We start from the raw sequence: 23,946 nt of genomic DNA, 5'->3' as shown, positions 1-23,946 counted from the left end.
GCTTCAGTATAGAGAGTATTATGTTTAGCTTCCCAGTCTTAAAAAATCGAGGCAAAACTTGGCAATCGTTTAAAAAAAAAAAAAAAAAAAAAAAAAGAGAGAGAGCAGCAAAGAAGTTCATGGGTCTCGGCAGTATGTTTCCTTATGCAGCTTTTCCAGTGGAAATAATATACAAAGCTAATGTGTTGTAAGTTCATGACTATTATGTAAATAAAAACAATGCATTTTACTTATAATCAAGATTGATGATAAATGTGCCATCTCACCAGAACAGTAACACCCCCAAAAATCAAGAGAATGAATGTTCTTTTGGGAATGTCTACTCTTCAGCTTCTGTCTTTGTTATTTATCCATATTCAGTGAACCAGGCAATTGAATTTTTGATCTAATACAGCAATCTTATAGTAATGGTAGGTTTTGTTTTTCTGTGTTCATGTGCCACTACATCTTTTCTCAAACCCTTTATCAGGCACTCATCTGTTACTAGCCAGCATTATTGTTCCCTTCATGTAAGGCAATGTTTATTTCTTTGTTCAGGGTTTTTAATTTAACAACATGGGTATCCTAGGCTCCCCTCATCTATAGTGAGGAAATTCTATAGGAAAATTCTACAGTATTTAACCAGCAGGAGCTGTAATTTACTAGTGAGTTTCCCTCTGCAGCAAAGGAGAACCTCAGAAGCATATCTACTAGTCTAATGCTGGAATGAAGGATCAATATTGCTGTCCATTTGTCCAGGCAACCTTTCCTGAAAAAAAAAAAAAAAAAAAAAGATGGAAAGTCATAGCTGTTTTACTCTTGCAGAAAGTACCAGAGTAGGATCAAATGAGTGTCCTTTTTAGATGCACTTAAAAGTACTGAGTGCACAAGCAGTAGCATGGATGCAGTTTTGGAGTTGCGAGGAAGGGAGAGAAGTAAGCTCAGATAGAAAGCAAGTATTGTGCTAGCATATAATTTTTGACCTAAAGGTGGACCTTTTATTTCCTCTGCCTCATTGAGATGTTAGAATTACTATGTCTCCTATAAGAAAGAATATGCTTTGCATCACTTTCGTGACCATTTCAAAGCAATTTAAGAAGCAGTATCAATGTAATCCTGAAAGGGTCTCCAGAAATATGTTCAGTTAAGAGGGTCCTAGTAGAGACTCTCAGAAATGAGTTTTCAAGGAGTGGGAGAGTTGTGAAACTAGAAAGATAATATGTTGGTTTTAAGAGGCAGATGACATTTCTGGGTTTGGTCTCTCTCGCAATAGTAGATACTGAACACAGCTCCTTTTTGAAAAGCTTTTTTTTCTTTCATTCTCATTTGAGAATATAGAAAAGCTTCTTTCAAATAAACTCTCTTAACTTTGTGAGTGGCTCTGTTAGTCAAAGGGGAATAGCTTACTGAACTAAGCATTAGGTATGCTAGACTATATACATAGTTTATATTGGGTCACATTTGACTTGAGCTTCATCCTTCCAAAAATATAAGCTCCTGAGCATGCTGTTTGGTGGTCTGTTACCCAGCTAGTAGTTGGTGGGTGTCACTGTTTGTATACTTGAGTCTGATACTGTTGAGTAGTGGTATTCAGCCTTTCTGGTATGTGGGCTGGATGAGTGGGATGCAGCTGCTCTGTGCTGGGTCTGGAATGTATGGGGAGTGCAGTCTTCCAGCTTGTGGGGCTTCGGAAGGGTCCAGAAACTTAGTGGCAGGGAAGTGGTGGTAGTGTTAATTGCCATGGGGCTCTCAGAGCCCTGCGGCAATTAACACTGCCACCACTTCCCTGCCACCAAACCCGTGGGGAGCCCCATGCGCTGGATGACTCTGCTCTGTGCTGCTGTAGTGGTTTCCTCTGAGGCAGGGTCCAGCAGCAGTAGTTGAAAAATATTTCCTTTTTCAGCAATTCAGAGGGGTTTTAGGAGAGGAAGGACCAGACATAACCAGTAGGTTGTCTCTGGATTCCACTCATCTTTTGTCTGGCTTTATTTAGCTAGACCCTTTTGATATCTAATCATCCACTAGTAATGCTGGCACTTTATCTTGGATGATCTGCTGTATTTCTCTTTCCTTTTGCTCTCTTCTACTCCTTTGCTGCAGTAGTCCGTTAATTTTATAATGGGGATATAAGCAAGCATCTAAAAATGATTTGTCTCTGTGAACAAGTGACCTATAGTTTTGTTAGCCTAGAGTAATTCCTAACTGTATAATGCAAATATATTCTAAACAATTTATGTACAAATCTTTATGTGTGATAATTCCTATGAACAGTTTGTTTATACATTTAGAAATGAGCTATATAAATAATAGTGCACATGCTACTCTGATATGGAAACATGCATACTTCAGCATCTCAGAAGACACCGGAAAAAAATATAATAAAATATCATTAAAAGTAAATCTTAACATGCTGATTTCAGAAACAATTGTTTAATATTGTTTCAAAATTATTGATACTGAACAGAGTTCTGCTTTTTGGAATGCATCACATACATTTGTTATTTCCCAAAAGATACAGATGTTTAGCATTACCCAACTTATCTAAAATACCACTTTTTTGCCTCTAAAAGTTGTTCTTTTGAAAAGCTTATGGGACTTACAAGCACACAGAGCCAAGGAGAGTGTATCTGTTGTTCCCTCTCAAACTGGGGAGGAGGGGTTAGAATTTACCATTCTTTGAATAATTATTTCCCACTTTCTGGCCTTTTAACAATGGGTGGTGGTTGACTTGCTCATCTGTGTAGGATGAACGTTAAAGCTTTCATAGTTTGCTTTTATTCTCTGTCCTTGATGGCTCGTCATAAAGTAAACATCCTTGTTCTGGAGAAGGCAGTTTGGATCTGGTGGGTGAGTGTCCAAATCAGTGAAGGTATATACGTAGAATGGAAAACCTACTTTTGGAAGAACTTGTCTAACCTGTCTTAAGTTTAGACCTTCTTTGGAATACTGCGATAGTTTCCTGAAGATGTCTGAGATGTGTAGGACTGTTTACCCTTGGAGCTGAATTTGACTTGGAAAAAATTGCAAGAGCCTTTGTTAGAATTGGGAGAGGAAGTTTCAAAGGCACTATCCTGATACTGAACTCAGTGCCCTATTGGCATTTGTTAGCCGCTCCATATGCAGTCTTCCCCCTCCCTTTCCTTTCCCTGCCAGATTCATGTTTCTTATGACTGTACTAGCTCCACATTAAGTCCAGAACCACTGCTGAGAAGCAAGCTCTACCAGCTTGCCCTTGTTCCATCAGAGCCTGTCAATTGAGGGGAAGAGATGGCTTGGAGGGGTTTGGGTGTGAGCAGGCTCAGCACTGCTCAAATTCTGTCATGTGCTTAGAACCCTTCCAAGCTGTTTATTTCTACTACTTGCTGGGCTTGACCCTAGGTGAAGTGGAAGAAAGTGGTGGGGCAGGTTTCTTGCTTCTGTTCTGGGCTGACAGGGAGGCAACATAGCACCACTGCAATGCCTAATCTTCATAGATGTTGCCTAGTGCTTTCAAAAAAATAAAAGCTCCTGGCTACTCGTACAGGAAGCCTGTTCTGATAGAAAGTTACTGCCTAGATACCTTGACGGGTAGAACGCTGTGGAAATAGGACACACTTACTACAGGGTAAATTATCCACTTTAACTATGGAAGAAAGATATGTGCATATTGCAGGAAGCCAGCCCTGGTCAATTAGTTATGTGCCTGCTCCTTAATGTGGAATAAGAACCAGGTAAATTACTTTGTACTAATCATGCTGTGTATCTGCACCCAAAGTCTGGGGAAAAATCTGTTTTAAAGTATAGCCTAAATATAAAGACAGAGCGGGGAAAAGAAGTGGAAATAAATTGACCAGACTAAGATCATACAACTAAGATTAGAATGCAGGGCTATGTCTACACATGCACTTTGGTGCGAATTAGCTTATCTTAATGTACCTTAAAGTGTCACAAACCATGCACTTTCACTAATGCACATTAAAATAGGCTAATGCATCTTTTTCTAGTACAGAGGTTGGCAATGTTTTTGGGCAGAGTGCCAAAAATACCAGCAGCCTTGACTCCTAAAATGTTGGTGTGCCAGGGGCAGATGGCAGGAAAACTACGAGGGGCCTGATCCTTGTTGTGGCAGAGCTTTGGCCCCTTACCCAGCCACGCATGCCGTGTTCTAGTACCTCACAATGGAGGTACTAAATTTTAATGTGCATTAATGAACACGTAGACACGCCCAAGGTCTTTTGCTTACTAATTTAAAGCACTTACAACTTTCCTGACTGTTGGGGGTAGGGTTTAGGAAGGACTGCTCTTGTCTCCTACCATTTCCTGGGTAGAGAATGAGCTATTGGTTTGCTATTCCCTGTCCCGTTGCCTTCCCTTTTCGTTGTCCCACATGATCCTAGCCTGCCTTTACTGTCCTCAGCAGCAGAGTGAAACTGACAGGTTTCTCATGTTTCATTCTTCTGCTATTCCTGAGGACCTGCTCTGTCCAGAAACGCTGTCTTCTGGGAACTCTAAGGTAAGGTCATGGTTAAACATTTCTTTCTCTTCCTCGTGCTCTGCCTCAAAACCCCATGCCTCCTGCTCATGTTTCCACACTTAATAGGTCCTCAGAAAGGAGTTCCAGAATGAAACGCTTTGCTGGTAAAAAAAAAAAAAAATTATAATAATAAAAAAAAAAATAAAAAAATTGGGGGGATATTTTTATGCAAGGCTTGCTTGCCTGAGCAGCTTTTACAATGTCCGTTGGAAAAACGTGTCGGGTCATCTAGTTCATCCTGCCAGACCATGCCAGAGGAGTTGCTCTCTACATTATTTTGTCCTTCTGCACCTATGTCAAGATCTACATTGGGATACTCAATTCCAAATTCAGTTAGGTTTTTGTGCTGCTAGTTGTTACAGATTCAGTGTGTTCCTGATTTGCTGATTTTTATGAATGTTGTCTCCACCCTTTATTTACTTGTATACTGTAAGTATTGGGAGTTACAATTATATGCCCACCAAATACTGGGTAAAAGAAAGATCATTTTCTATTGATTTTTCACAGTAAAGTAGAGAAAAATAGATTTTCTTTACATGTTTTGTCTGCATGTGATAATTTGTAATGTGTTTTAGTCGGCTTCATTATCTCATTAATATAATCAGTTTTCCTATCATTTATACATACAAAAGAAGAAATTTTTAAAAGTTATTTTAAAACCCTTGCAAATGTCAGCACTTCGTACTCCCTGAATCCTGACTTCGTCTTCAGGTTGAAAGTCTTGCTTTGAAGAAGCTTTGTTTTTCTCACCCACCATTCATCTTGAGCTCCTCTGCTCATTGTCATTCTAAATGAGTGGGACATTTTTGTTACTCATTGCCAGACTCCATTCTTCCTCAGTGCCTTAGCTCCATCCTTAGGTATTTTTGATTGTTGGAGCATTTGTTGCTGCAGACAGGAGGGGATGGGAAAGCTGGGATGAGATTTCTGGCTCCACCTTTATTTCTCTAGTCTACTTGTTCTCAACCTTTTTGGAGTCGGTACACCTCTCCACAAGTTTTTTTTGAATGAGGCAGCCTCTCTGGTTGAGAACCACTGGGCTCAGCTTACCTCATTGGTTTGCAACTGGGTGCTGCTGCTGCCTCCAGGTAAAACTGCCCTGCATGCCTGCTGCACAGCTAGACGGAAAGGGTCTGTGGCACATGCATGGACACTAGGGCTCTTTGATAAGCCCAAAGCAGACAGGAGAGAGCAAGGTTGCGTCCCAACCCTTCCTTGTCTGAGCCTACTCTGTCTCTCCCAGAAGCGGAGGCATACAGGACAATTGGAACTGTCCCACATGCCTCTGTTTCTGGGAGGAGCAGGGACCAGCCTGGGAAGAGCTGCAACTTGAGGCAGCTCTCCTGCCTGCTTTAGGCTTGTCAGAGAGCCCTAATGCAGGAGTACACAGGGCAGTTGAACCTAGCTGCTGTTGGAACAGATAGGCAGGTTGGTTAAGAACCACTGCTCTAGTCAGTGAGGTCAGTACATGGGTACAGGAAAAAGCTTTGGAAGCTGTTTCCTTTCTTACCCATCCATCTAAAATATGGTTCTAATGCTGTGAGAACAAGTTGTAAATACCACTGTTTAGAGGTCAAGCATCGGAGGCAAAGAGTTGCAGGGACAAATTTTTGAGGCAGCCACTTAGTTGTATCATATTCATTGTTTTACTATTACAAATATTTTTTTGCATTGTGCTGTTTCTTGAACATAAAATAGAGAAATTTGATGCATCTCATTGAAAATATTTTTCCTTTCTGTGCGCTTTTAAAATAAGGCATTTTTCCATGTATTCTGAATTGGGTTCATAGTTTGAAAGGATCCAGTTTACTGGAACTTGCTGATCCATGTAGCCACAAAGTACAGTTCTATAACAAGTCTGCCCTTGAATGGTGAGCTTTTACTGCAGGATATGGGGAAACTGATGGCTTTGGAAATCCCCAAATTTGATCCATTTAAAGTACAGAATTATCTTGTGATTTTTTTTTAATTTAATTTCCTTCAGATTAGCAATTATAATCAATTTTCATTACACATTGTTTTATTTTAAAGGGGGAAATCTTGAAGGGAAATATTTTTATTCTGCTATTCCAAGGGTTTATAAATTATTGGTGCTTTTCTAATTAATTAGAATATCTTGAGTGTCCTTTTTAATGTAAATTTGTATTTAAATGTGGTCTATGTGATATCCCATCTCCACTTGCCTTACGTGCCCTTTGGAAATACCATTTTCACTCTGTTTTGGCTGGTCTTGTTTGGGATTCACTATCTTTCAGCGACATGGGTACTGTTCCTTGTTATCTGTTTTCCCTGAGGTCCTGGTAATTTCTTCCCTTAGATTCCTTTGCTAGGCCCCAAGCCTTGCTTCTCCTACTTAGCTAAGGGTTTTCCCCCTCATAATCCTTCTTAGCTAGTTCACACTGAACTTCAAGCTTTTGACCCTCTAGCTGCTTGCTTACTCCTTGGATTCTGTCTGGGCTCTAGTTGTATCCCATCAGTATCCCACCTTCTCTTCAGGCCTAGTTCCTGCCTTTGCTTGTGTTCAGAGGTACCTCTTATACTCCTACAGTTCCAGATTTTTCTCTCTTGCATTTCTGAAGCACTAGTTTTTCTATCTGTGCTTTGACACTGGCTTCATTTGTACTTACATTTTCTTTGCTGAGGGCCAATTGCTCCCTCCTGCATGGGGTGGGGGGAACTGAGGTTGTTCCCTTTCTGCAAAATTGGATCTTCCTTCTTCAAGCTTTCTGACTAAAGCTGTCTTGAAAGGGTAGATCCTGCTTTTGATGTAATACTAGGAAGGGCTGGCATGGGCATCATAATTCAGGAATGACATTGAATTCAGCCCTGTTTACATAATTATTTCAAAGAGATGCCTAATGGCTCAGATGGGGTTTCAACAGTAGTAAAGGGAAAAGACATTTGTGCTGCAAGACTAATTTGCAAGTGACATTTATTTGGCTATAATACATATTTGTGGCTACCGCGGATGTTAGCTGGGAGTGTATATCTTCGTTTGAAGGTTGATTTGTTTAAAAACCAATGTAGAACTGGAATTTGCCTTGTGTGGAAATAAGCAATCCAATATAATGAGTTAAAGATTATCTCACTGAAAGGATGGAAGATAACACAGAGCAAGTGAAATCAGTAGAGGCCTGTGTTAGTTCTGGTATTACAAGGCTGGCTGCTGCTAGTTTGAGAAGGGTTGAAAGTAAGTACCTTTTGAACTAAGAATCTCTTGTTAGGGACATTAATGTTTTCTTTATTTTTCCTATTTTGCTTACTGCTAGTCCTGGACTTTTGTTTTGATAATTATTTCTGCAAGTCTTATTCTCATTTTCTATGCCTGTAAGCTATTTGACCTATAATCTTGTTCGTTTTGTATATGAACATATTTACATTTGTTCTTTTATGTTGTGCTTTTTTTCCCATAGTAATTGGGAGGAGGGGAGAAATCTTTCTAACCTGACTTCTGAAATATCTTAAGTGAACTCAAACTTGGAATATTATACAAGAGGAACAAGGGTTAATTTGGTGACTGCAACTCTTAGTTTGTGTTACTACTGTCCAAAGGAGGGACTCCCTGTCCTCGTGTTGCATTTGGTTGCTAAGTTATTTATTAATCACAGCCCAGCTTGCTATATTATGTATAGCAGGGGTTCCCAACCTTTTTATGTTGAGGACCGGCAAGCCATGGACCAGAAGTGACGGGCATACTGCGGGCAGGTAACCAACCCTTTTTTATATTTAGTATAAAAATGGTTGGCTGCTGGTCCGCAGTATGCCAGTGACTTCCAGTTTGCGGTTTGCAAGTCCACAGCTGCTTCCAGTCAGGCAGCCAGCCCTCCTGCGGACCGGCAGCCAGCCCTTCACGGCCAGGGGGTTGGGAATCCCTGATGTATAGGGACCAACTCAAATTATGATATCGTGTTTTTTGCAGAAACTATGATTTGAGGTGTTTTCTGCAGAAAGCAGAGTTCCTTGTGATTTTTGGCAGAATTGCCAGGGGAAGAAAAAACTTACTGACAATAAAACACTGGCTTCCTAGCATGAGCCAGTACTCATGGCTGCTGGCACACAGAAAGGGAGCCAAGATGGCTGCCGCCCTCTTCTCCCTCTGCCGCTGATTGACTGAGAGGCCTGCCTATTACATGGCCTTGCCCTTCTCCACCAGTCAGTGGTGAGGGGTAGAACTGCATGAACTGCTCTCTCAGCCAGTCAGCAGGGAGGGGCAGGGCTGCCGCCAGGGCCACTTGACCAGTTAGCATTGTGGGGAAGGCCTTGCTGCAAAAAAGCATGAAAATGGTGACAAGCGCTGTGATCAGACTGCAAAATTGCTTGCCTGTCTCCTTGATTTCGTTAGGTTTCTAATTATATAGCCCACAGATTCTCTACCATACTCACATCGTACACTCTCTTACTATGTATTTGTGGTATTTTGGGATCTGTAGGCTTTTTAATTAAAATAATCGTGTCTGTTTCAAACTTTTGTCTATAGTAAGCAACAGATTAAGTATCAAAAAGAGTCTGCAGAAAGAAGGAGCAACAAACATTCACTTTAATGGACCGGAGGGCCTTGAAGTAGATTAAATAGACAAAAAGTAAAAGCTAAAGAGGAAAGAAAGTGGTGGTTTCACTCTTCTTGGGTGGGATTTCCCAAATAATTGATATAGTTTATTTCTGGGGTAAGGTGTGATCCCTGTTGCAGGTGTGTTTGACAGAGGTATTTACCATATAGGCTGCTATGCTCTATATATGAGAGGAAGAATTGGAGATGGAATATTGATTAGCAGTCCCACTGATGGTTAAAAGCTTGTGGTAATACTTATGCATAATCCTTTCTGGGACGCCAAAGTTGTAACTGGACTGTAGGATCCACTAAAATGGGGCTGTCCAGTTGGTGGACATTGAGCCTTATGGGTCTGATGTGGCCGGTGGGCTCTTGTCCAGCTGCCACTCCCCTCAGTGTTTTTAATGCAGCAACAATTAGTGACTCTGAGCTCCCCTTCCCTCCCTGGAGGCTGCTACTGGGCCCCACTCCCATTCATGGGGGCTGGGGCAGCACAATGCCGGTCTGTGCTCATGCTGTGTGTTTGGTGGGGCAGGGGCCTGGGCTGCTTGATGCATGTGTGAGGGTGGAGAGCTGAACTGCTGGGCTGCACATGGGGTAACCTGTCCCCCTTCCTTTCTGCACAGGCAGCAGAGGTAGAAGCTGCCTGCACAGCAGGGAAGCTGGTGTACCTGTTCTGCCTGTGCAGAAGGGGAGGGGGCAGGTTATTCTCACTGTGCATGTGGCAAGGGAAGGAGTTGAGTTGATTGTGCAGCACGTGGCACTGGGGGTAGGGGCAGGGGTTGCCCACTCTGTGCACATAGCTGGGATCAGGGTGAGACTGCACATGGCATGGAGCCCCCTCTGCAGTCCACACACTGTGTGGCTCCCAGCTACATTAGAGTAGTCTTGCTTCAGTAAACTGGTTAATTAACTCTTAAATTTATTCCCTTGCTTTCAAATCATTTCCACAAAATAGTTCCTTGTGTGATGTGAAATACAAATACCACTTTCTGGCCACACTGTTTTCAGTAGCTACTAAATTCACACATTGGACACAAGTTGTTGAATTTCCATCATAATTTCATTGTACAACTTCAGATGTTGACTAGAATGCCAATAATTGTTTTGTTCAAGTTAGATTCTTGACTTTTAGGCCTCCTGAGATTTACCAGCCTGGTTGCTTTTCAATTGCCAGGAAGTTTTGAGAAATCTTGTCTCTTTATTTGCTTGCTTATATTTCAGTGTGTAATGTTTATCTTATTTTCTCTGTTAAGCTCTTTTCACTCATGGAAATGAAACCACCTATTTCCCGAGCAAAGATGATTCTCATTACTAAAGCTGCCATTAAAGCTATTAAGGTAAAGCAAAATGTATAAATTCAAACTAACTGTAGCATAACCTCTTACACTGTATATTTCTTGTAAAGTACATCTTTAACATGAGCCTTTTATAGCTCTGTAAAGCTTTAATCTGTGGTGTTTTTCATTTTTTTTTCCCCAAAGAAAACGAATAGGTGAACATTCTTTTATCTTGTAGTTTTGTAGAGATACTGCCATCATAATATGAATTTGCTTTTAAGAAAATGTAGCTTGAAATTCTGCAGTGTACAACCCTGTTTTGTTTTCCTCTGAGAGAACCAAAATATTATGCAATGTAACAACATCCTACCCTATTAGGAATTTAACAAAAACCACCAAATAAAAAGCAGTTTTCAGAAGTTATTCTGCCTCGGGCTACTTACATATGTGTTGTAAGGTACTTCAAGTGCAGTCATTTTCTATGTAATTTTTTTTTTTTAGGAATGCTTGCTTAAGTGCATCATTACTTTTTTAGTAGTCACTGGAAAATGTTCAATTCTCCTAATTGTTAATATGTACAAAGAGTTATAATACTTGTGAAATACATTGTTGTAAAGCAGATGATATTTAAATGGATTGCATTTTTATTTTTCAGCTCTACAAGCATGTAGTTCAGATTGTAGAGAAATTTATCAAAAAGGTAAGCATTTAAAAATTTCAGTATCTATTGGACAAGTTTCTTTTTCATATTTATCATCCTTATTCATTGATTAATTACCATTCTAGTGTACCATAGAAAAATAGTAATTAGCACAGTATTGATTTTAGTCTTGCTGTACTTTGGGTGTAGATATATTACACTTCATTTATTTGCCATAAGTTGCATTTCAACTATTGACAGCATGTTATGGTTGCTGTTCATGATTGAGCACATTTAGTTATTTGCTTCATGCAATTGTTTTTTAATGTAATTGTGGTGTTTTACCACTCTAAAAGAAAACTCTTAGTTTTTCTGATCATCAAGGTATTTGTTAACAATATATTACTGTTGTGTGTATTAGCATTGGAAACAATTTTCTGTGGGGCTTTATTGTATTGACAAAGTAACAGTTCTCTTTGGGCCCAGAGTTAATTCTCAAGTACGGAATTTAAGATGGTTAAGAATCTGAAACCTGTTGAAGAACTGAGGGATAAGGGAATTACTTTGTTAGTAATACATATATTGTTCTAACATAACTGAGAACCCTCTATTTTTTTTTCAGTGCAAACCAGAATACAAAGTTCCTGGATTGTACGTTATTGACTCTATTGTTCGTCAGTCTCGTCACCAGTTTGGAACAGATAAGGATGTTTTTGGGCCAAGATTCTCTAAAAATATAACCGCCACATTCCAGTATTTATATCTCTGTCCATCTGAAGACAAGGTATAACTAGAACTTCTCAAATGTTGTGAATTGCTAAAATCTTACATGTTCGTACTTGTATGAAAACTACTTTACTGAATTTTTGTTCTAATACATATTAATCTTCCTTGCATAGATGTATGTTTGAGCGCTGATATTTCAGTGGAGGTGCTGGTAATGAAAGTATCTTGTCCAAATTGGTCACTGTTCTTTAGGTATACATGCCAGTGTATACCTATTGCTTCCTTTTTAGTGATCCTTCTGATGAAGGACTTTGAGAAAGGAGGCCCTTATGTTCTTAAAAATAGAAGCCATTGAGTTATTGCCAGTGTTTTTAGAAGGAGGGACCCATCTTCAATCCTATTTTATTTTTAAGGAAAAAATGTGGTCTGTACCCTGCATTTAACCTCTGCAACCTCACAAATCCATTATTTCATAGTCTTTAAGAAACCTAATTCCCACCCTTCGTTCTTAAGACTCACCCTCTGAGTTCTCTGTGCATGTTTGTAGAAATCCTTGATTCATGATGGACCACAGTTGTTACTAGATTCATAGATGTTAGGGTTGGAAGGGACTCCAACAGATTGTTGGGTCTGACCCCCTGCCTAGGCAGGAAAGAGTGCTGGGGTCAGGTGACCCCAGCCAGATGCCTAACCAGCCTTCTCTTAAAGACTCCCAAGGTAAGGGAGAGCACCACCTCCTTTGGAAGCCCATTCCAAAGTTTGGCCACCCTTACCATGAAGAAGTTTTTCCTGATATCTAGCCTAAATCTGCTCTGTCAGTTGTGACCATTGTTCCTTGTTACCCCAAGCGGTGCCCTGGTGAACACAGCATCTCCTATCCCTTGCTGCGTCCCCCTAACGAATTTGTAGGCAGCCACAAGATCACCTCTCAGCCTTCTCTTGCAGAGGCTGAAGAGGCCCAGGTCCCTCAGTCTCTCCTCATAGGGCTTGTCCTGTAAGCCCTAACCATACGAGTGGTCCTCCTCTGGACCCTCTCAAGTCTATCAACATGCTTCTTGAAGTACGGCGCCCAAAACTGGAACGCAGTACTCCAACTGCAGCCTGACCAACGCTTCATAGAGGGGAAGTATCACCTCCTTGTATCTATCTGTCATGCATCAGCTGATGCATGATAAAGTGTGGTTAGTTTTGCTGATGATTTTGTCACACTGATGACTCATGTTCATCTCGGAGTCCATTATGACTCCTGAGATCCCATTCCGCTTCTGTGCTGCTGGGAGGGTCACTTCCCAGCCAGTAGGTGTGCTGGATATTTTTGAGTCCTAGGTGCAGCACTCTATACTTACTTGTCCTTGTTGTACTGCATCCTACTGTGTACTGCCCACTTTTCTAACCTGTCCAACTCTACCTGGAGTTGTTCCCTACCTGTACAAGGTGTTTTCTTTCTGTGCTGCCCTTTTATAACCATTTCAAAAGGTACCTAAGGTAGGGCCTATGTTTTGGAAATCCTCTCTCCTAATGCAATTGAAACCATTTTTGGCAACTACTAAAAATTATGTAATTCACTTTTTTTTTTCCTCCTAGCTGTGTTTCTTTTGGAAGATCAGGTTTCACCATCCATTAGGTAGATGGGCTTTACCCAGTGGATAAAGCTTTGGAAGGCTTCACCTCCCTGCTGGAAGCCTGAAGTTTGAATTTGATGTTCTCTAAATTTATTGAAGAGCCTTTGTGGAACAAACAGCAAAATCCTCATTTGTTGTCTCCTGGTATTCTTCATGGTGACCATGAGGATTTGATTTAAAGACTGTGGTACCTGATTCACACAAAGCAATTTTCCCACAAGGGCAACATTGTAATAAGGCTTCACAGAGCTTTTAATTTAACTTAATCTCAGATTTTAATTTAATATAATTAGTCAGTATCGTACTCTTTCCCAAATTCATACAGTGGTTCTGCCCAATCACATTGCACTGTCTGGATGTCAGAAAACAACTGAAAGTTCTAGGGGGAAATCCAGCTTCAGACCAGTTGTTACAATTCAGAAATTGTCTAAGTCAGGGGTGCTCAACCTCTGGCCTATGGACCTGTGGCATCAGCCTGCAGGGCTCTTCACAGATTGCTCCCCTCCCCCATGAGTCCAATCAGGCCTGGGCTGCTTCCCAACTCCCCCTACATGCCTGAATCAGGCCCCTTGCACTGCCTTGCTTCTTGGATGGGGTCCACCAGTCAGATCCAACCTGCAAGCTAACTGAGCACTATCTATCCAAGGGGGGAAAAGGTTGGGCACTACCGGTCTAAGTGGATTAGACTGGAGATGAGTCTTTTTATGATGTTGCCTTCCTAGGAATGATCTAGAGCTCATTTCAGTGTATATTTGTTCCTCAAGATTCATCTGCAATGTGATCACCTTTGCAGACCAGTCTCTTAGTTCAGAAGAGTGTCTTTTCAGTTTCTAATAGGGCTCACTATCCTATCTCCTCTGGGAGTTCAGTGCTAGGTGTAACCACTTGCACTGTTTCTCTGTGGACCTTTAGAAATGACTGAAAGAGGCACATTCTTATAACCTATTCTTCTAAGATATTTCCTCCATAGTGCTACAGTGACTTCCTTTTGCTCCTCTTTCATTTAATAGCTCATCTTTATTTCATGCTCCTGGAAGTAGGGGTGTAGGGGTGGGCTTTTTTTATTCTTATTCTAGTAGAAGGGAGGCCTCATTGCATCCTTGACTGACAGTCACTGAAAAGCTTCTTTGACTGCTTGCTCTGAGCATGCAAGCATATAGTACCTGGTAGCTGTAGTGTTAAAAGGAGTGTGTTTCAGTGATTAAGAGAAGTAATCCTATTTCACTACACTTAGTTTCATATAGTAATGTAGTCTGCAGTAGGTTACATAGAACGTTTTATCATGTAAACAGTGGGTGTCGATCTTTTTGGTAGGCATGCCACACATTGTCTTGTGCCCTCTGAGCGCCACTCCATTTTCTTTCCCTGCACTGTATGCCTCTCTGCTTCTTGCCCTGTCCTCCCTGCCTCATGTGTTGCTCTGCTTTCTGCTGCTTATGGTGTGATTCTTGCCTAATCTGCTCTGCTTTCTGCTCCCTGCCCTATCTGCCACTGTGCTGCCAGTACCTTCCTTGATCTGCCATGTGCTGTACCCAGAGTTAGCCTGTGCCACAAATTTGTCACCGTAATGGAAAATACTGGAATTCCGCAAAGTAAGAAACATATTTGCAGTTAGAAATTAAGTATAGCCAGGGTCAGAAGAAAGTATAGTAGCATTTCTTTTGCTCAACATTTTCTACAAAATGAGTATGTGATGATGACAAAGTGTCCTTTTTTTTTTTTTTTTGAATATTGAAAACAAAGGCCATTTCAAAGACTTCTAAAAAGGAGAGCCAAAACCCTCTACTGTCATGGCTTATTTCAGCTTTTGAGGACAGAACACCAAATTAGCCAATTGGGGATTCCCCTTACAGTAACTTTTTCATGGAAGTTTTACGTGCAATTTTGTTGCTGTCAGACTTGTACAGGTGCCCTTCTGAATGTGTTTATATAGGTATAAGTGACTGGATTTCGGCAGGCAATTGGTTATGAATTGGTGGAAGAAGGAGAAAGAGAATTGACTTATTATAAGGCCTTTTACAGATATTCAGTTTCTCCTAGGGGAGCAGCACTTCTCCCAGGAGAAACTACAGTGTACAGGTATTCAGGCTTTTTTTTCCCCAGAGTAAAAATGCCTGCTGTAAGAGAAAAAAATAACCTTGGAACATGAGGGTTAAATCACTCCCAAGAGAGCTTCTCCTAGGAGAGCAAATGTCTGTACATGTCATGGCTTTTCTGAGAAGAGAATATAGACCTCCAGCACCCCCTTTTGTCTCCAGAGAAACAGTGTCACTTACTGGACTTTGCTGCTCTGGAAGAGAGCAGAACATACCCGCATTGCAATACCTGCATTGTGCTGCAAGGAAGCACAGACTGACCAAAGGCAGTTTAGGTTGGCAAGTAGGGCTGCCCCATACACAACTGCCATCTGTTGCCAGGCATTGTAAGGGAGCCTGGAGAGCACACGTGGGTGCCCCCCCCCCCTTCTCCCAGTTGCACAATGTCAGCACTGCAAGCTCTTCATTCTTCAGGGCCCCAAGATTCAAATGCCTGTACACACAGCTCTGGGTACGTTTCTTTACCAGGACAACAAAGATGGGAGAGTTTTACCAGATTATTTGAATGTGTGTACATAACCTAAATTGTTGCAACAATAAGTAAAAAGAAGTTAAGAACTTGTCGGTGAGATGGAAGTGTGTATGCTCAGTGTTCAGATATACTGAGAAGATGCTGTTTGATGTAGTCATATCGTCAGGTTGATGTTATGACCACACAGAGTTAAAAGGATATTATTTGTTTGGGGTTTTTTAATTCTTCATTTAAAAAGGTAGAAATAATATCTTTGTTCCTGAAGACTTTAATTTTTTTTAAATCTTGAATAAAGAAACAAGCTTAAAATAGCAGCTGGTAGTCAAGGTTAATGTCTAATTGGTACAGGAAAGATATATACTCACTCACTTTCCTAATCTTTCAAGAAATCATGCAGATGAGATTTCTGAGGTAGTTCTGGCTGCCAGTCCAGCATAGAAGTAACTGAATTGGTAGCTGAAAGAAATGCAAGTAAACAGCTTTTTGTTCATTTTTGTAAACATGGTTCTGACATTTTTCTTGCTTCCCCTTTTTTTCAAGATTTGCTGCCACCTTTCTGCATTTTTGTTTTCTTGATCTTTCCTACCTTTGCTTGACTCTCACTAACTTTCCCTTCTTTAATCTTCCCTTGACATGCATCTTGAAATAGGGATGCAGTGCCTTTGTCTATCAGTGCTGCTCTTTTGGCAGACAGAAGGTCATGAGATGCAATGACACAAGAACCTGCTGTTCTTGTTTAAAAAAAAAAACAACACAAAAAAACCCCCAACTTAGTAGTATCATACTTTCACTGTGCTTGAGGTGTACAGCTAACCTACACAACAAGACATTTAAACTTTATCTGTAGACTGCTATACTGCTATCTCCTCTCCTGTGTGCAATAGCTAAATTTAGAGTTTATGTTTTGGAATATTTTGTTCTACATTGATTCTTTCTTTTGTTTGTACAGAGTAAGATAGTTCGTGTTCTGAACCTTTGGCAGAAAAATGGAGTGTTTAAAATAGAGATCATTCAGCCTCTTCTGGATATGGCAGCAGGAACTAGTAGTACAGCCCCAATGGCAGAAAATACCTCTAATAATGAAGGTATGGATGGCTTTACTTGTGGTTTAAAAGTTGGGATGAGACAAATAACAGGTATATAAAATATGGATTTGGGGTTACTTTTCAGTTAAAAATAAATAAAAATTGGGGATTTTTTAAATAGGAGAAAATCAGGATCCCTGCTTATTACTAGGGGTCTACTCAAATTGAGGAGGCAGCCAGCTGATTTCTCAGGCAGCTTGCAGGGCTGCCCACCATTTTCTAAGGCTTATTGCAGATGTTGTCATTTGTCTTGTCCGTGTCCTGTTCTTCCTCCCCCCCCCCCCCCCCCACACACACACACACATATTCTGGCAGAGGGACTCTGTTGGCCCTGGCCCTTATTGCTGATTAGCTGAGAGGGCTGTCTGTTATACAGCCCCACCCTTTGCCGCTGATTGGTGGAGAGGAGAAGGGTTGCAAGATGGGCAGCCTTCTCAATCAATCAGTTGTGGGGGGGGGGGGGCAGCCATCTTGGACTCCTCTTAGAGCTGGCAGCCCCCTCCCTCCTCTCGGGGTTGTGCAGCCAGGCTTCAGGGGCCATGATGACTGCTGTCTCCATCTGGAAGGCCAGCATTTTACTTTTCAGTAAGCTGCTTTTTTTCCTGCAGATTTTGCAGGCATCATGTTTTGAGTAGGTCCCTGCTTATTACTAGTACTGGCTTAAAGGACTTTGTAAAAACAGGTTCACTAGGACCCTAGTGTTCAAACTGACCACAGTACAAACTGCATAGAAAAAGCTGAACTCATTCTGAATAAATGCTAGTACTGTGTTTTTATATTTATATATATATATATATATATATATATATATATATATATATATATGCATGTTTTGGAAAATGACCTGAAATGGACTAATATTATTTGCATTCTTTTTTCTTTAAAACTAAGGCCCAGTCTGTACAGTGGAGGTTCAGCTGCCACACTTGTACTAGGAGAACTCCCTCATGTAGACTCAGTTATACCAAAGAAAGTTTATCTGCCATGAAATCACTAAATAACAGGAGGTTTGCCAGTCACCTTGTAGATTTGCTGACAGAACTTTCTAAAATAGACACAGCTAGGTGGGTATTTAGCTCTATTGGGGGATAATGATCTCTTCCCCCCCAACAAGCTTTCTTACCAGTGATATGTTCTTTTTATCCCATTGGTGTATTTCCTTTGTTCATCATGGTCAGTAAAGCATGAGATTAGTTTTAACATAGAAAAATGTGATGTCCTAAAGAATGTAACATTGTTACTACCTGCCCTATAGTTGTTCCCAGAAAAAAAAAATAGAGGTAAGGTATTTTGAACATACCAGTACAAGCTGTAAAAAGCTAAAAGAAATATTTCACTTAAAATGCCATCTGTTCTCCATTCACCATTTTCCTCTTTTAAGCTTTTCAGAACTGCCTCTTCAGCGCATGTCAATCCTGGTTAATTGATACATACTTCAGAACTTCTGTATTTATTATGTTAATATATTTGAAGAGTTGGTGTTTAAATGTTATGGAGCACTTTGTGGTTTAAGCTGGGATGAGAGATGGTGTCAAATAGATATCTCTGAAAGATTTTCCAATTGTATTTAGAAAGCCTTGCTGCCTATTAAGAGTTTGGAGCTGTCTTGTTGTGATGGTCTAGGAAATGAGAAGCCCAAGGCTTTTGTGATATCTTTTATTGGACCAAGTGTATAATTGGGAGAAATGTCAAACAAGCTTTTGGGCACAAAGTGTCATTCTTGCAAGTCTAAACCAGTCCTGAAGAAGGAAGGGCATTTGTGCTCAAAGTCTTGTCTGATACCTATTAACACATTATCTAAGTGTACAAAAACAGTTTGGTATGACACCATGCTTCACTAACTGGTGATTTGTAAACTCACTGAGGGGTGGAAAGTGAGCTGTATTTTTTTTTTTTCCTGGATCTAGTAACAGCCGACCAATATCCTGCTCCTTTAGGTGTGGAGTCATCGATTTCAGTGTAATTAGATACATTTAACATAGGAAATAATTTGGTCTTTCAGTTAACAATTTTATTAATGCATGATATGAAATAGACTCTTATCTCATTCACACTGAGGAGCCTAGCCAACAAAAAAGTAAAAGGCAGTAAACTTATGTTTGTCTCTTAAGTAAGGAGAATATCCCTTTGAATATACCAAGAAAAAGTCGGTAATTCAGGTATAATTTTTCTGAGCAGAATTATACCTTTCACATATCTTGTAATATTTTTATTTAGCCTTTGGCTTCTGGAAAATATTTTTTCTCAATGTTTGCTTTTCTTTGCTATATACCAGTCCTTTGATTATTTAACATGTAAGATTTATGGAAACTAAGTCTTGTAAAGCAAGCATATTTGCTTAATTGTTCCCACTAAATACAGGAAAGATACTGCTGTACTGTGCCAGTTTGCAACAGTGAAGCTATTAGAGCACTCTCTCTCTTATTCAGGGTTCAGATTACACTTTGACTCTTGGTGAGGGTCTGCAAAAAAAAAAAAAAAAATTGGGCTGCCCATCACGATGCCCTAATAAAATTGGAGCTCCCCCGCCCAGGTTATGATTTTCAAATCTTACAGGGGGGGCTCTAGTCTCTTACGGGCTGGCTTATCCCCCTTGAGCTCTTCCGTAATTTGAATCCTGCTTCATCTAGCTTTCTTCCTGCAAGTGTAAAATGTTCACATTTTATAATCTATTTCATTGGAGCCATACAAGTACGTTTCCCAGTAAAAATATTGAAAAATCCATAATGTGTTGGAGTTGTTGATAAAATCACCTGTTAACTTGATTCTTGCACAGATAATTTACTGATATAAAGAAGTGTTACAAAGCAGAAGTAAAAACTACAGTCTGTATTGTTAGCCTTCTCTTATGTTCCAGTGCAGAAAAGATCTCAGCTTTATTAAAATCATTGCAAGCAGGTTTCTTTTCCCAGAGGTAGAAGCAAAAGTTGATTTGAAAGGATTTGTGCTAAAGAGAAATTTATTCACTGCATGCGAGACTTGGCTGGTACTACCGCAAACTCATTTTAAGCAGTATGAGCAATATGGGCCAGGAAACATTGTTGCTAATCACTTGGATAAGTGGCAAGCAGCTCTGACAAGTCTTTTTTTTAGTCTTTCTTCATGGATGTCTCAAAATGGATTTAAGGAATAAGGAAAATCCTGTTTTCTCTTTTAAAATAAATCACTGCATAGTAGCTTAAGTTCTTTATTTGAATCAGTGGTTCAAGGTTAACTTTAAACTTTGCCAAGTAACTGATTTTATAAGTGTATTGTCCTACACCTGTTTGGTACGTATGAGTAGATAACTTCCAACCTCTCTCAAACTGTGAAACTAACTAGAATTTTGAATCAGAATTTGGTTTGTGGACTTTTTCAGTTGTGGAACAGTATTTGTAGCTTTCTGACCATAAATACAGAATATAGAGGTGTCAGTAGTAAATGAAGAATCTCAAGGAATTATCCTGTCAGGGCTTGGTTAAACAGAAATACATCCCACTTCTTTTGATTCAATATAATCTTCTTGTGTCAGTAATTGTAAACTGACTTGAACCCCTCCTAAAACAGAGGGAAGGGACTGTCTTTCTCATTGTAAGGTAAAGCGTTCAGTATGACACCTGTGGACGGTTGCTATCTCAAGCTGGAATGGGCGGCTTTTTCAGCAGTGCAATTTTCTTTCAGGTTCACCACCCCCTCCAGCAAAGGTTCCCTCTGAGCCACCTCAGGTTACTGCTAATTCAGTACCTACTGTGCCACAGTTGCCCAGTTCTGATGCCTTTGCTGCTGTAGCCCAGTTGTTTCAGACAACTCAAGGACAGCAGGTAAGATGCATGTATCTGATACAGTTTTAACATTCATTTTTATATAAAAGATATAGAAAGTATTGCAATTAGGAGTTAAGGTTGCTTATTTTATTATCCTTGCTTTTTATACATCTAATAATGATATTATATGAAGCATTTAGTTGCATATTCCAAATATTATAATTTATGACCTACAAAACAGTTGGAAACTCTGCATTTAGATTAGTCATTACATCACAGAATGAGTTATGTATTGCATTTGTTACCTAGAAACCTTTCACTTACTATATTTTTACTTGGCACACTGCATGAAATATTTGTAGGGCAGTGACTTACTGCTGAAGTGTAGCAGTATTACTTGGGTATCTTAGAGCCACTCAATCTTCTGTTTGATAATTAGGTACTAAAAGGAGACCCTTGTATTACCTAAACTTTCTCTGTCCAAATTGCTGGATTAAATTTTCTCTTTAAGAATTTATTCCTATAATTCACCCTCTTCATGTTATCAGGTTTGTAGATTTAACTTGGCTTAATGTCATTTAACATGGTTAAGTCATTTAACTTTTCTTGATAACACCATTTCTTTCAAGTTTTTCTCTTTTACACTCAGTAGATTTCATTTACTTTTGATTCATTTGACTTTTTCGTTTTGCAGATCCCAGATTAGAGCAAGCTAACCTTCCAGCCTGGATTTAGCAAACATTTCGCTTTGTTCCTAACTGTCCTTTTGCAGTTGTCATGACTTTGCATATGGCTTTCAGGGAAACTTCTGATTGTCTCTGGAACTAATAAATTACAATGTGGAACATTTGTTTGATTTCTTCAGTGGCAGCAGCCACTTTACTAATTTACCTGACTGCAGAAATCAGCGAAACTTGCTGGAAAGTTACTGGGGAGTCTGTTTTTTGGAATGGGGGGAAGGGGTGTTTTCCTAATGTATACTGCAAAGGGTGCCTGGGGCACAGGGGCAGCAAGGACTTCCTGTTGCTGCTGCCATTGCAGTTGTGATTGTGCAGTTGTCATCTAGAACTACTTTTTTACCCTTCCCCCACAAGTTGGCGCCTGGGGTGGTTACCCTATTCCCCTCTCCCTAGTTACATTGCTGTTGCAAAGGCACACAAATCTAGTGTCTGAATTTCCTTTTGCGAGAAATATTTATTACTATAAAAATTTAAGTTGCAGCCGATTCAGCTGTCAAGAGAGGACAAATGAGGACTACCTCTGTATAAAAGTCTGCTCACTTGCTTTTAAAATTAACTGCCTGCAAAGCATACTTTTTTATTTTTATCTGTCTGTCCAATAACTATGGTGTAATGTAGTTTGTTAGTAACAGTTTGAAAATGTTTTTGGAAATATTAAACAAAAACTAGTTTTTCTCTCTTGTTAAGCTTCAGCAGATTCTTCAGACTTTTCAGCAACCTCCAAAACCCCAGTCTCCAGTCATAGACAACACTGTCATGGCACATGTTCAGGCTATTACTGCTCAGTTGAAAACTACAGCAACGCAACCACCAGAGCAAAAAGCTGCTTTTCCCCCACCTGAGCAAAAAACATCTTTTGATAAGGTAGGTCCTCTGGTCCTTTTCATTATTAAGTATATGTTTTTAAAATCTCAACTCCAACAGGAAGATGGACTTGCCTTTGAAAATAGTCAGTGTTCACACAATCATAGAAAAGTAAGAGCTGGAAGGGACTTAAGAGGTCATCTAGTCCAGCCCCCTGCCTGATCCAGGATTGGCCCTATCCAAACCATCCCATACAAACCATAATCTAAACTCTACATAAGACTACTGTCAAACCTGACAACACAGATCTAATACCCTAACCTGATGCAGGTAAATCAGAGGAACCACAGCAGCCAATGTCCTGCTTCTATGAAATATTGTCAATATTATATGCAAGAGATCCCATGTAGAGGGTCAGGCCCCCCACTACAAATGAAGGTAAAACCCCCCATTGTTTGTACCAGTCTGACCATGGGGTAAAATTCCTTCCTGATCCCAAAAAGGACAACTGGTCTGACATCAGGTGGAAGGGCAAGACTCCACAAGCAGCAATTTCCAGCTTTGCTCCCAGCAGAAACATTGGCAAACTCTAGTCAAAGCCCCAACCTTGTCTGTAGCCAACACCCAGTCCCTCTGGGAAGGCTTAAAAACACTGTAATGCATGTAGCAGAAAGCTCTGGGTGTGGGGAGGAGGAGGGAACCAGCGAAGCCCAGAACCATGGGAAATGCCCATAATAGAATATGCCATACTTGTGCTTAAATCACCCCTGACCAGGGGTTGTCCAACTTCTTGAACACCTCCAGTAATGGAGAGACCATAGCTTCCCTAGGGAGTCTGTTCCACTGCCTCACTGTCCTAACAGTGAAGAAGTTTTTCCAAATATCCAATCTAAACTTACTCTGCTGCAACCTCAAGCCATTGATCTGCATCCTTTTCTCTGCAGCAAGAGAAAGAAGGTGCTTTCATAGATTCGTAGGGTCAGAAGGGACCTGGCAGATCATCGGGTCTGACCCGCTGCTCCAGGCCAGAAAGAGTGCTGGGGTTAAGTAACCCCAGCCAGATGCCTATCCCAATCTCTTCTTGAACACTTCCAAGGTAGGGGACAGCACCACCTCCCTTGGAGAAGCCCATTCCATATTTTGGCAACCCTCACTGTAAAGAACTTCCATATGTCCGATCTAAATCTATTCTCCTTCAGTTTGTGGCCATTATTTCTGGTAACCCTGAGGGGTGCCCTGGTAAACAGTGTTCCCTATTCCCTGTGGCACCCCCCCCCCCCCCCATGAGTTTGTAGACAGCCACAAGATCACCTCTCAGCCTTCTCTTGCGGAAGCTGAAGAGATTCAGGTCCCTCAGTCTGTCTTCATAGGGTCTTACCTGCAGGCCCTCAACCATACAAGTAGCCCTCTGGACCCTCTCAAAGTTATCCACATCCCTCTTGAAGTGCGGTGCCCAAAACTGGATGTAGTACTCCATCTGTGGCCTCACCAGTACCGCATAGACAGGAGTTATCATTTCCCTGGACCTGCTCATGATGCACCTGCTGATGCATGAAAGAGTGCAGTTAGTCGTGCTTGTTACCTCGTCACACTGGCGGCTCATGTTCATTTTTGCATCAACCAGGACTCCGAGATCTCTTTCCACTGTTGTGGTACTCAGAATGTACCCCCCCCCAGTCTATACGTGTATTGGGGAT

At 40.6% G+C, this 23,946-nt stretch overlaps 1 protein-coding gene across 4 annotated transcripts in view; it reads left to right on the top strand.

The window, feature by feature from the left end:
- The window catches only part of SCAF4 (SR-related CTD associated factor 4), a 72,426-nt gene that overhangs the window by 3,865 nt on the left and 44,615 nt on the right, over positions 1–23,946 (top strand). For 3 of the 4 annotated variants that reach the window (XM_019476169.2, XM_014599035.3, XM_059720682.1), the window contains exons 2-7: positions 10,298–10,381; positions 10,977–11,021; positions 11,584–11,745; positions 16,827–16,962; positions 20,623–20,762; positions 22,133–22,309. In XM_019476169.2, the coding sequence (XP_019331714.1) occupies positions 10,298–10,381; positions 10,977–11,021; positions 11,584–11,745; positions 16,827–16,962; positions 20,623–20,762; positions 22,133–22,309 (744 nt within the window). Of the gene's footprint in view, positions 1–8,236; positions 10,382–10,976; positions 11,022–11,583; positions 11,746–16,826; positions 16,963–20,622; positions 20,763–22,132; positions 22,310–23,946 lie in introns of those variants that run through there. The other variant, XM_019476170.1, reaches the window with a different exon arrangement.

Source organism: Alligator mississippiensis, chromosome 1 (genome assembly GCF_030867095.1).
Source record: "Alligator mississippiensis isolate rAllMis1 chromosome 1, rAllMis1, whole genome shotgun sequence".
Lineage (NCBI taxonomy): Eukaryota > Metazoa > Chordata > Crocodylia > Alligatoridae > Alligator > Alligator mississippiensis.
This window is presented reverse-complemented; position numbering and strand designations above follow the sequence as displayed.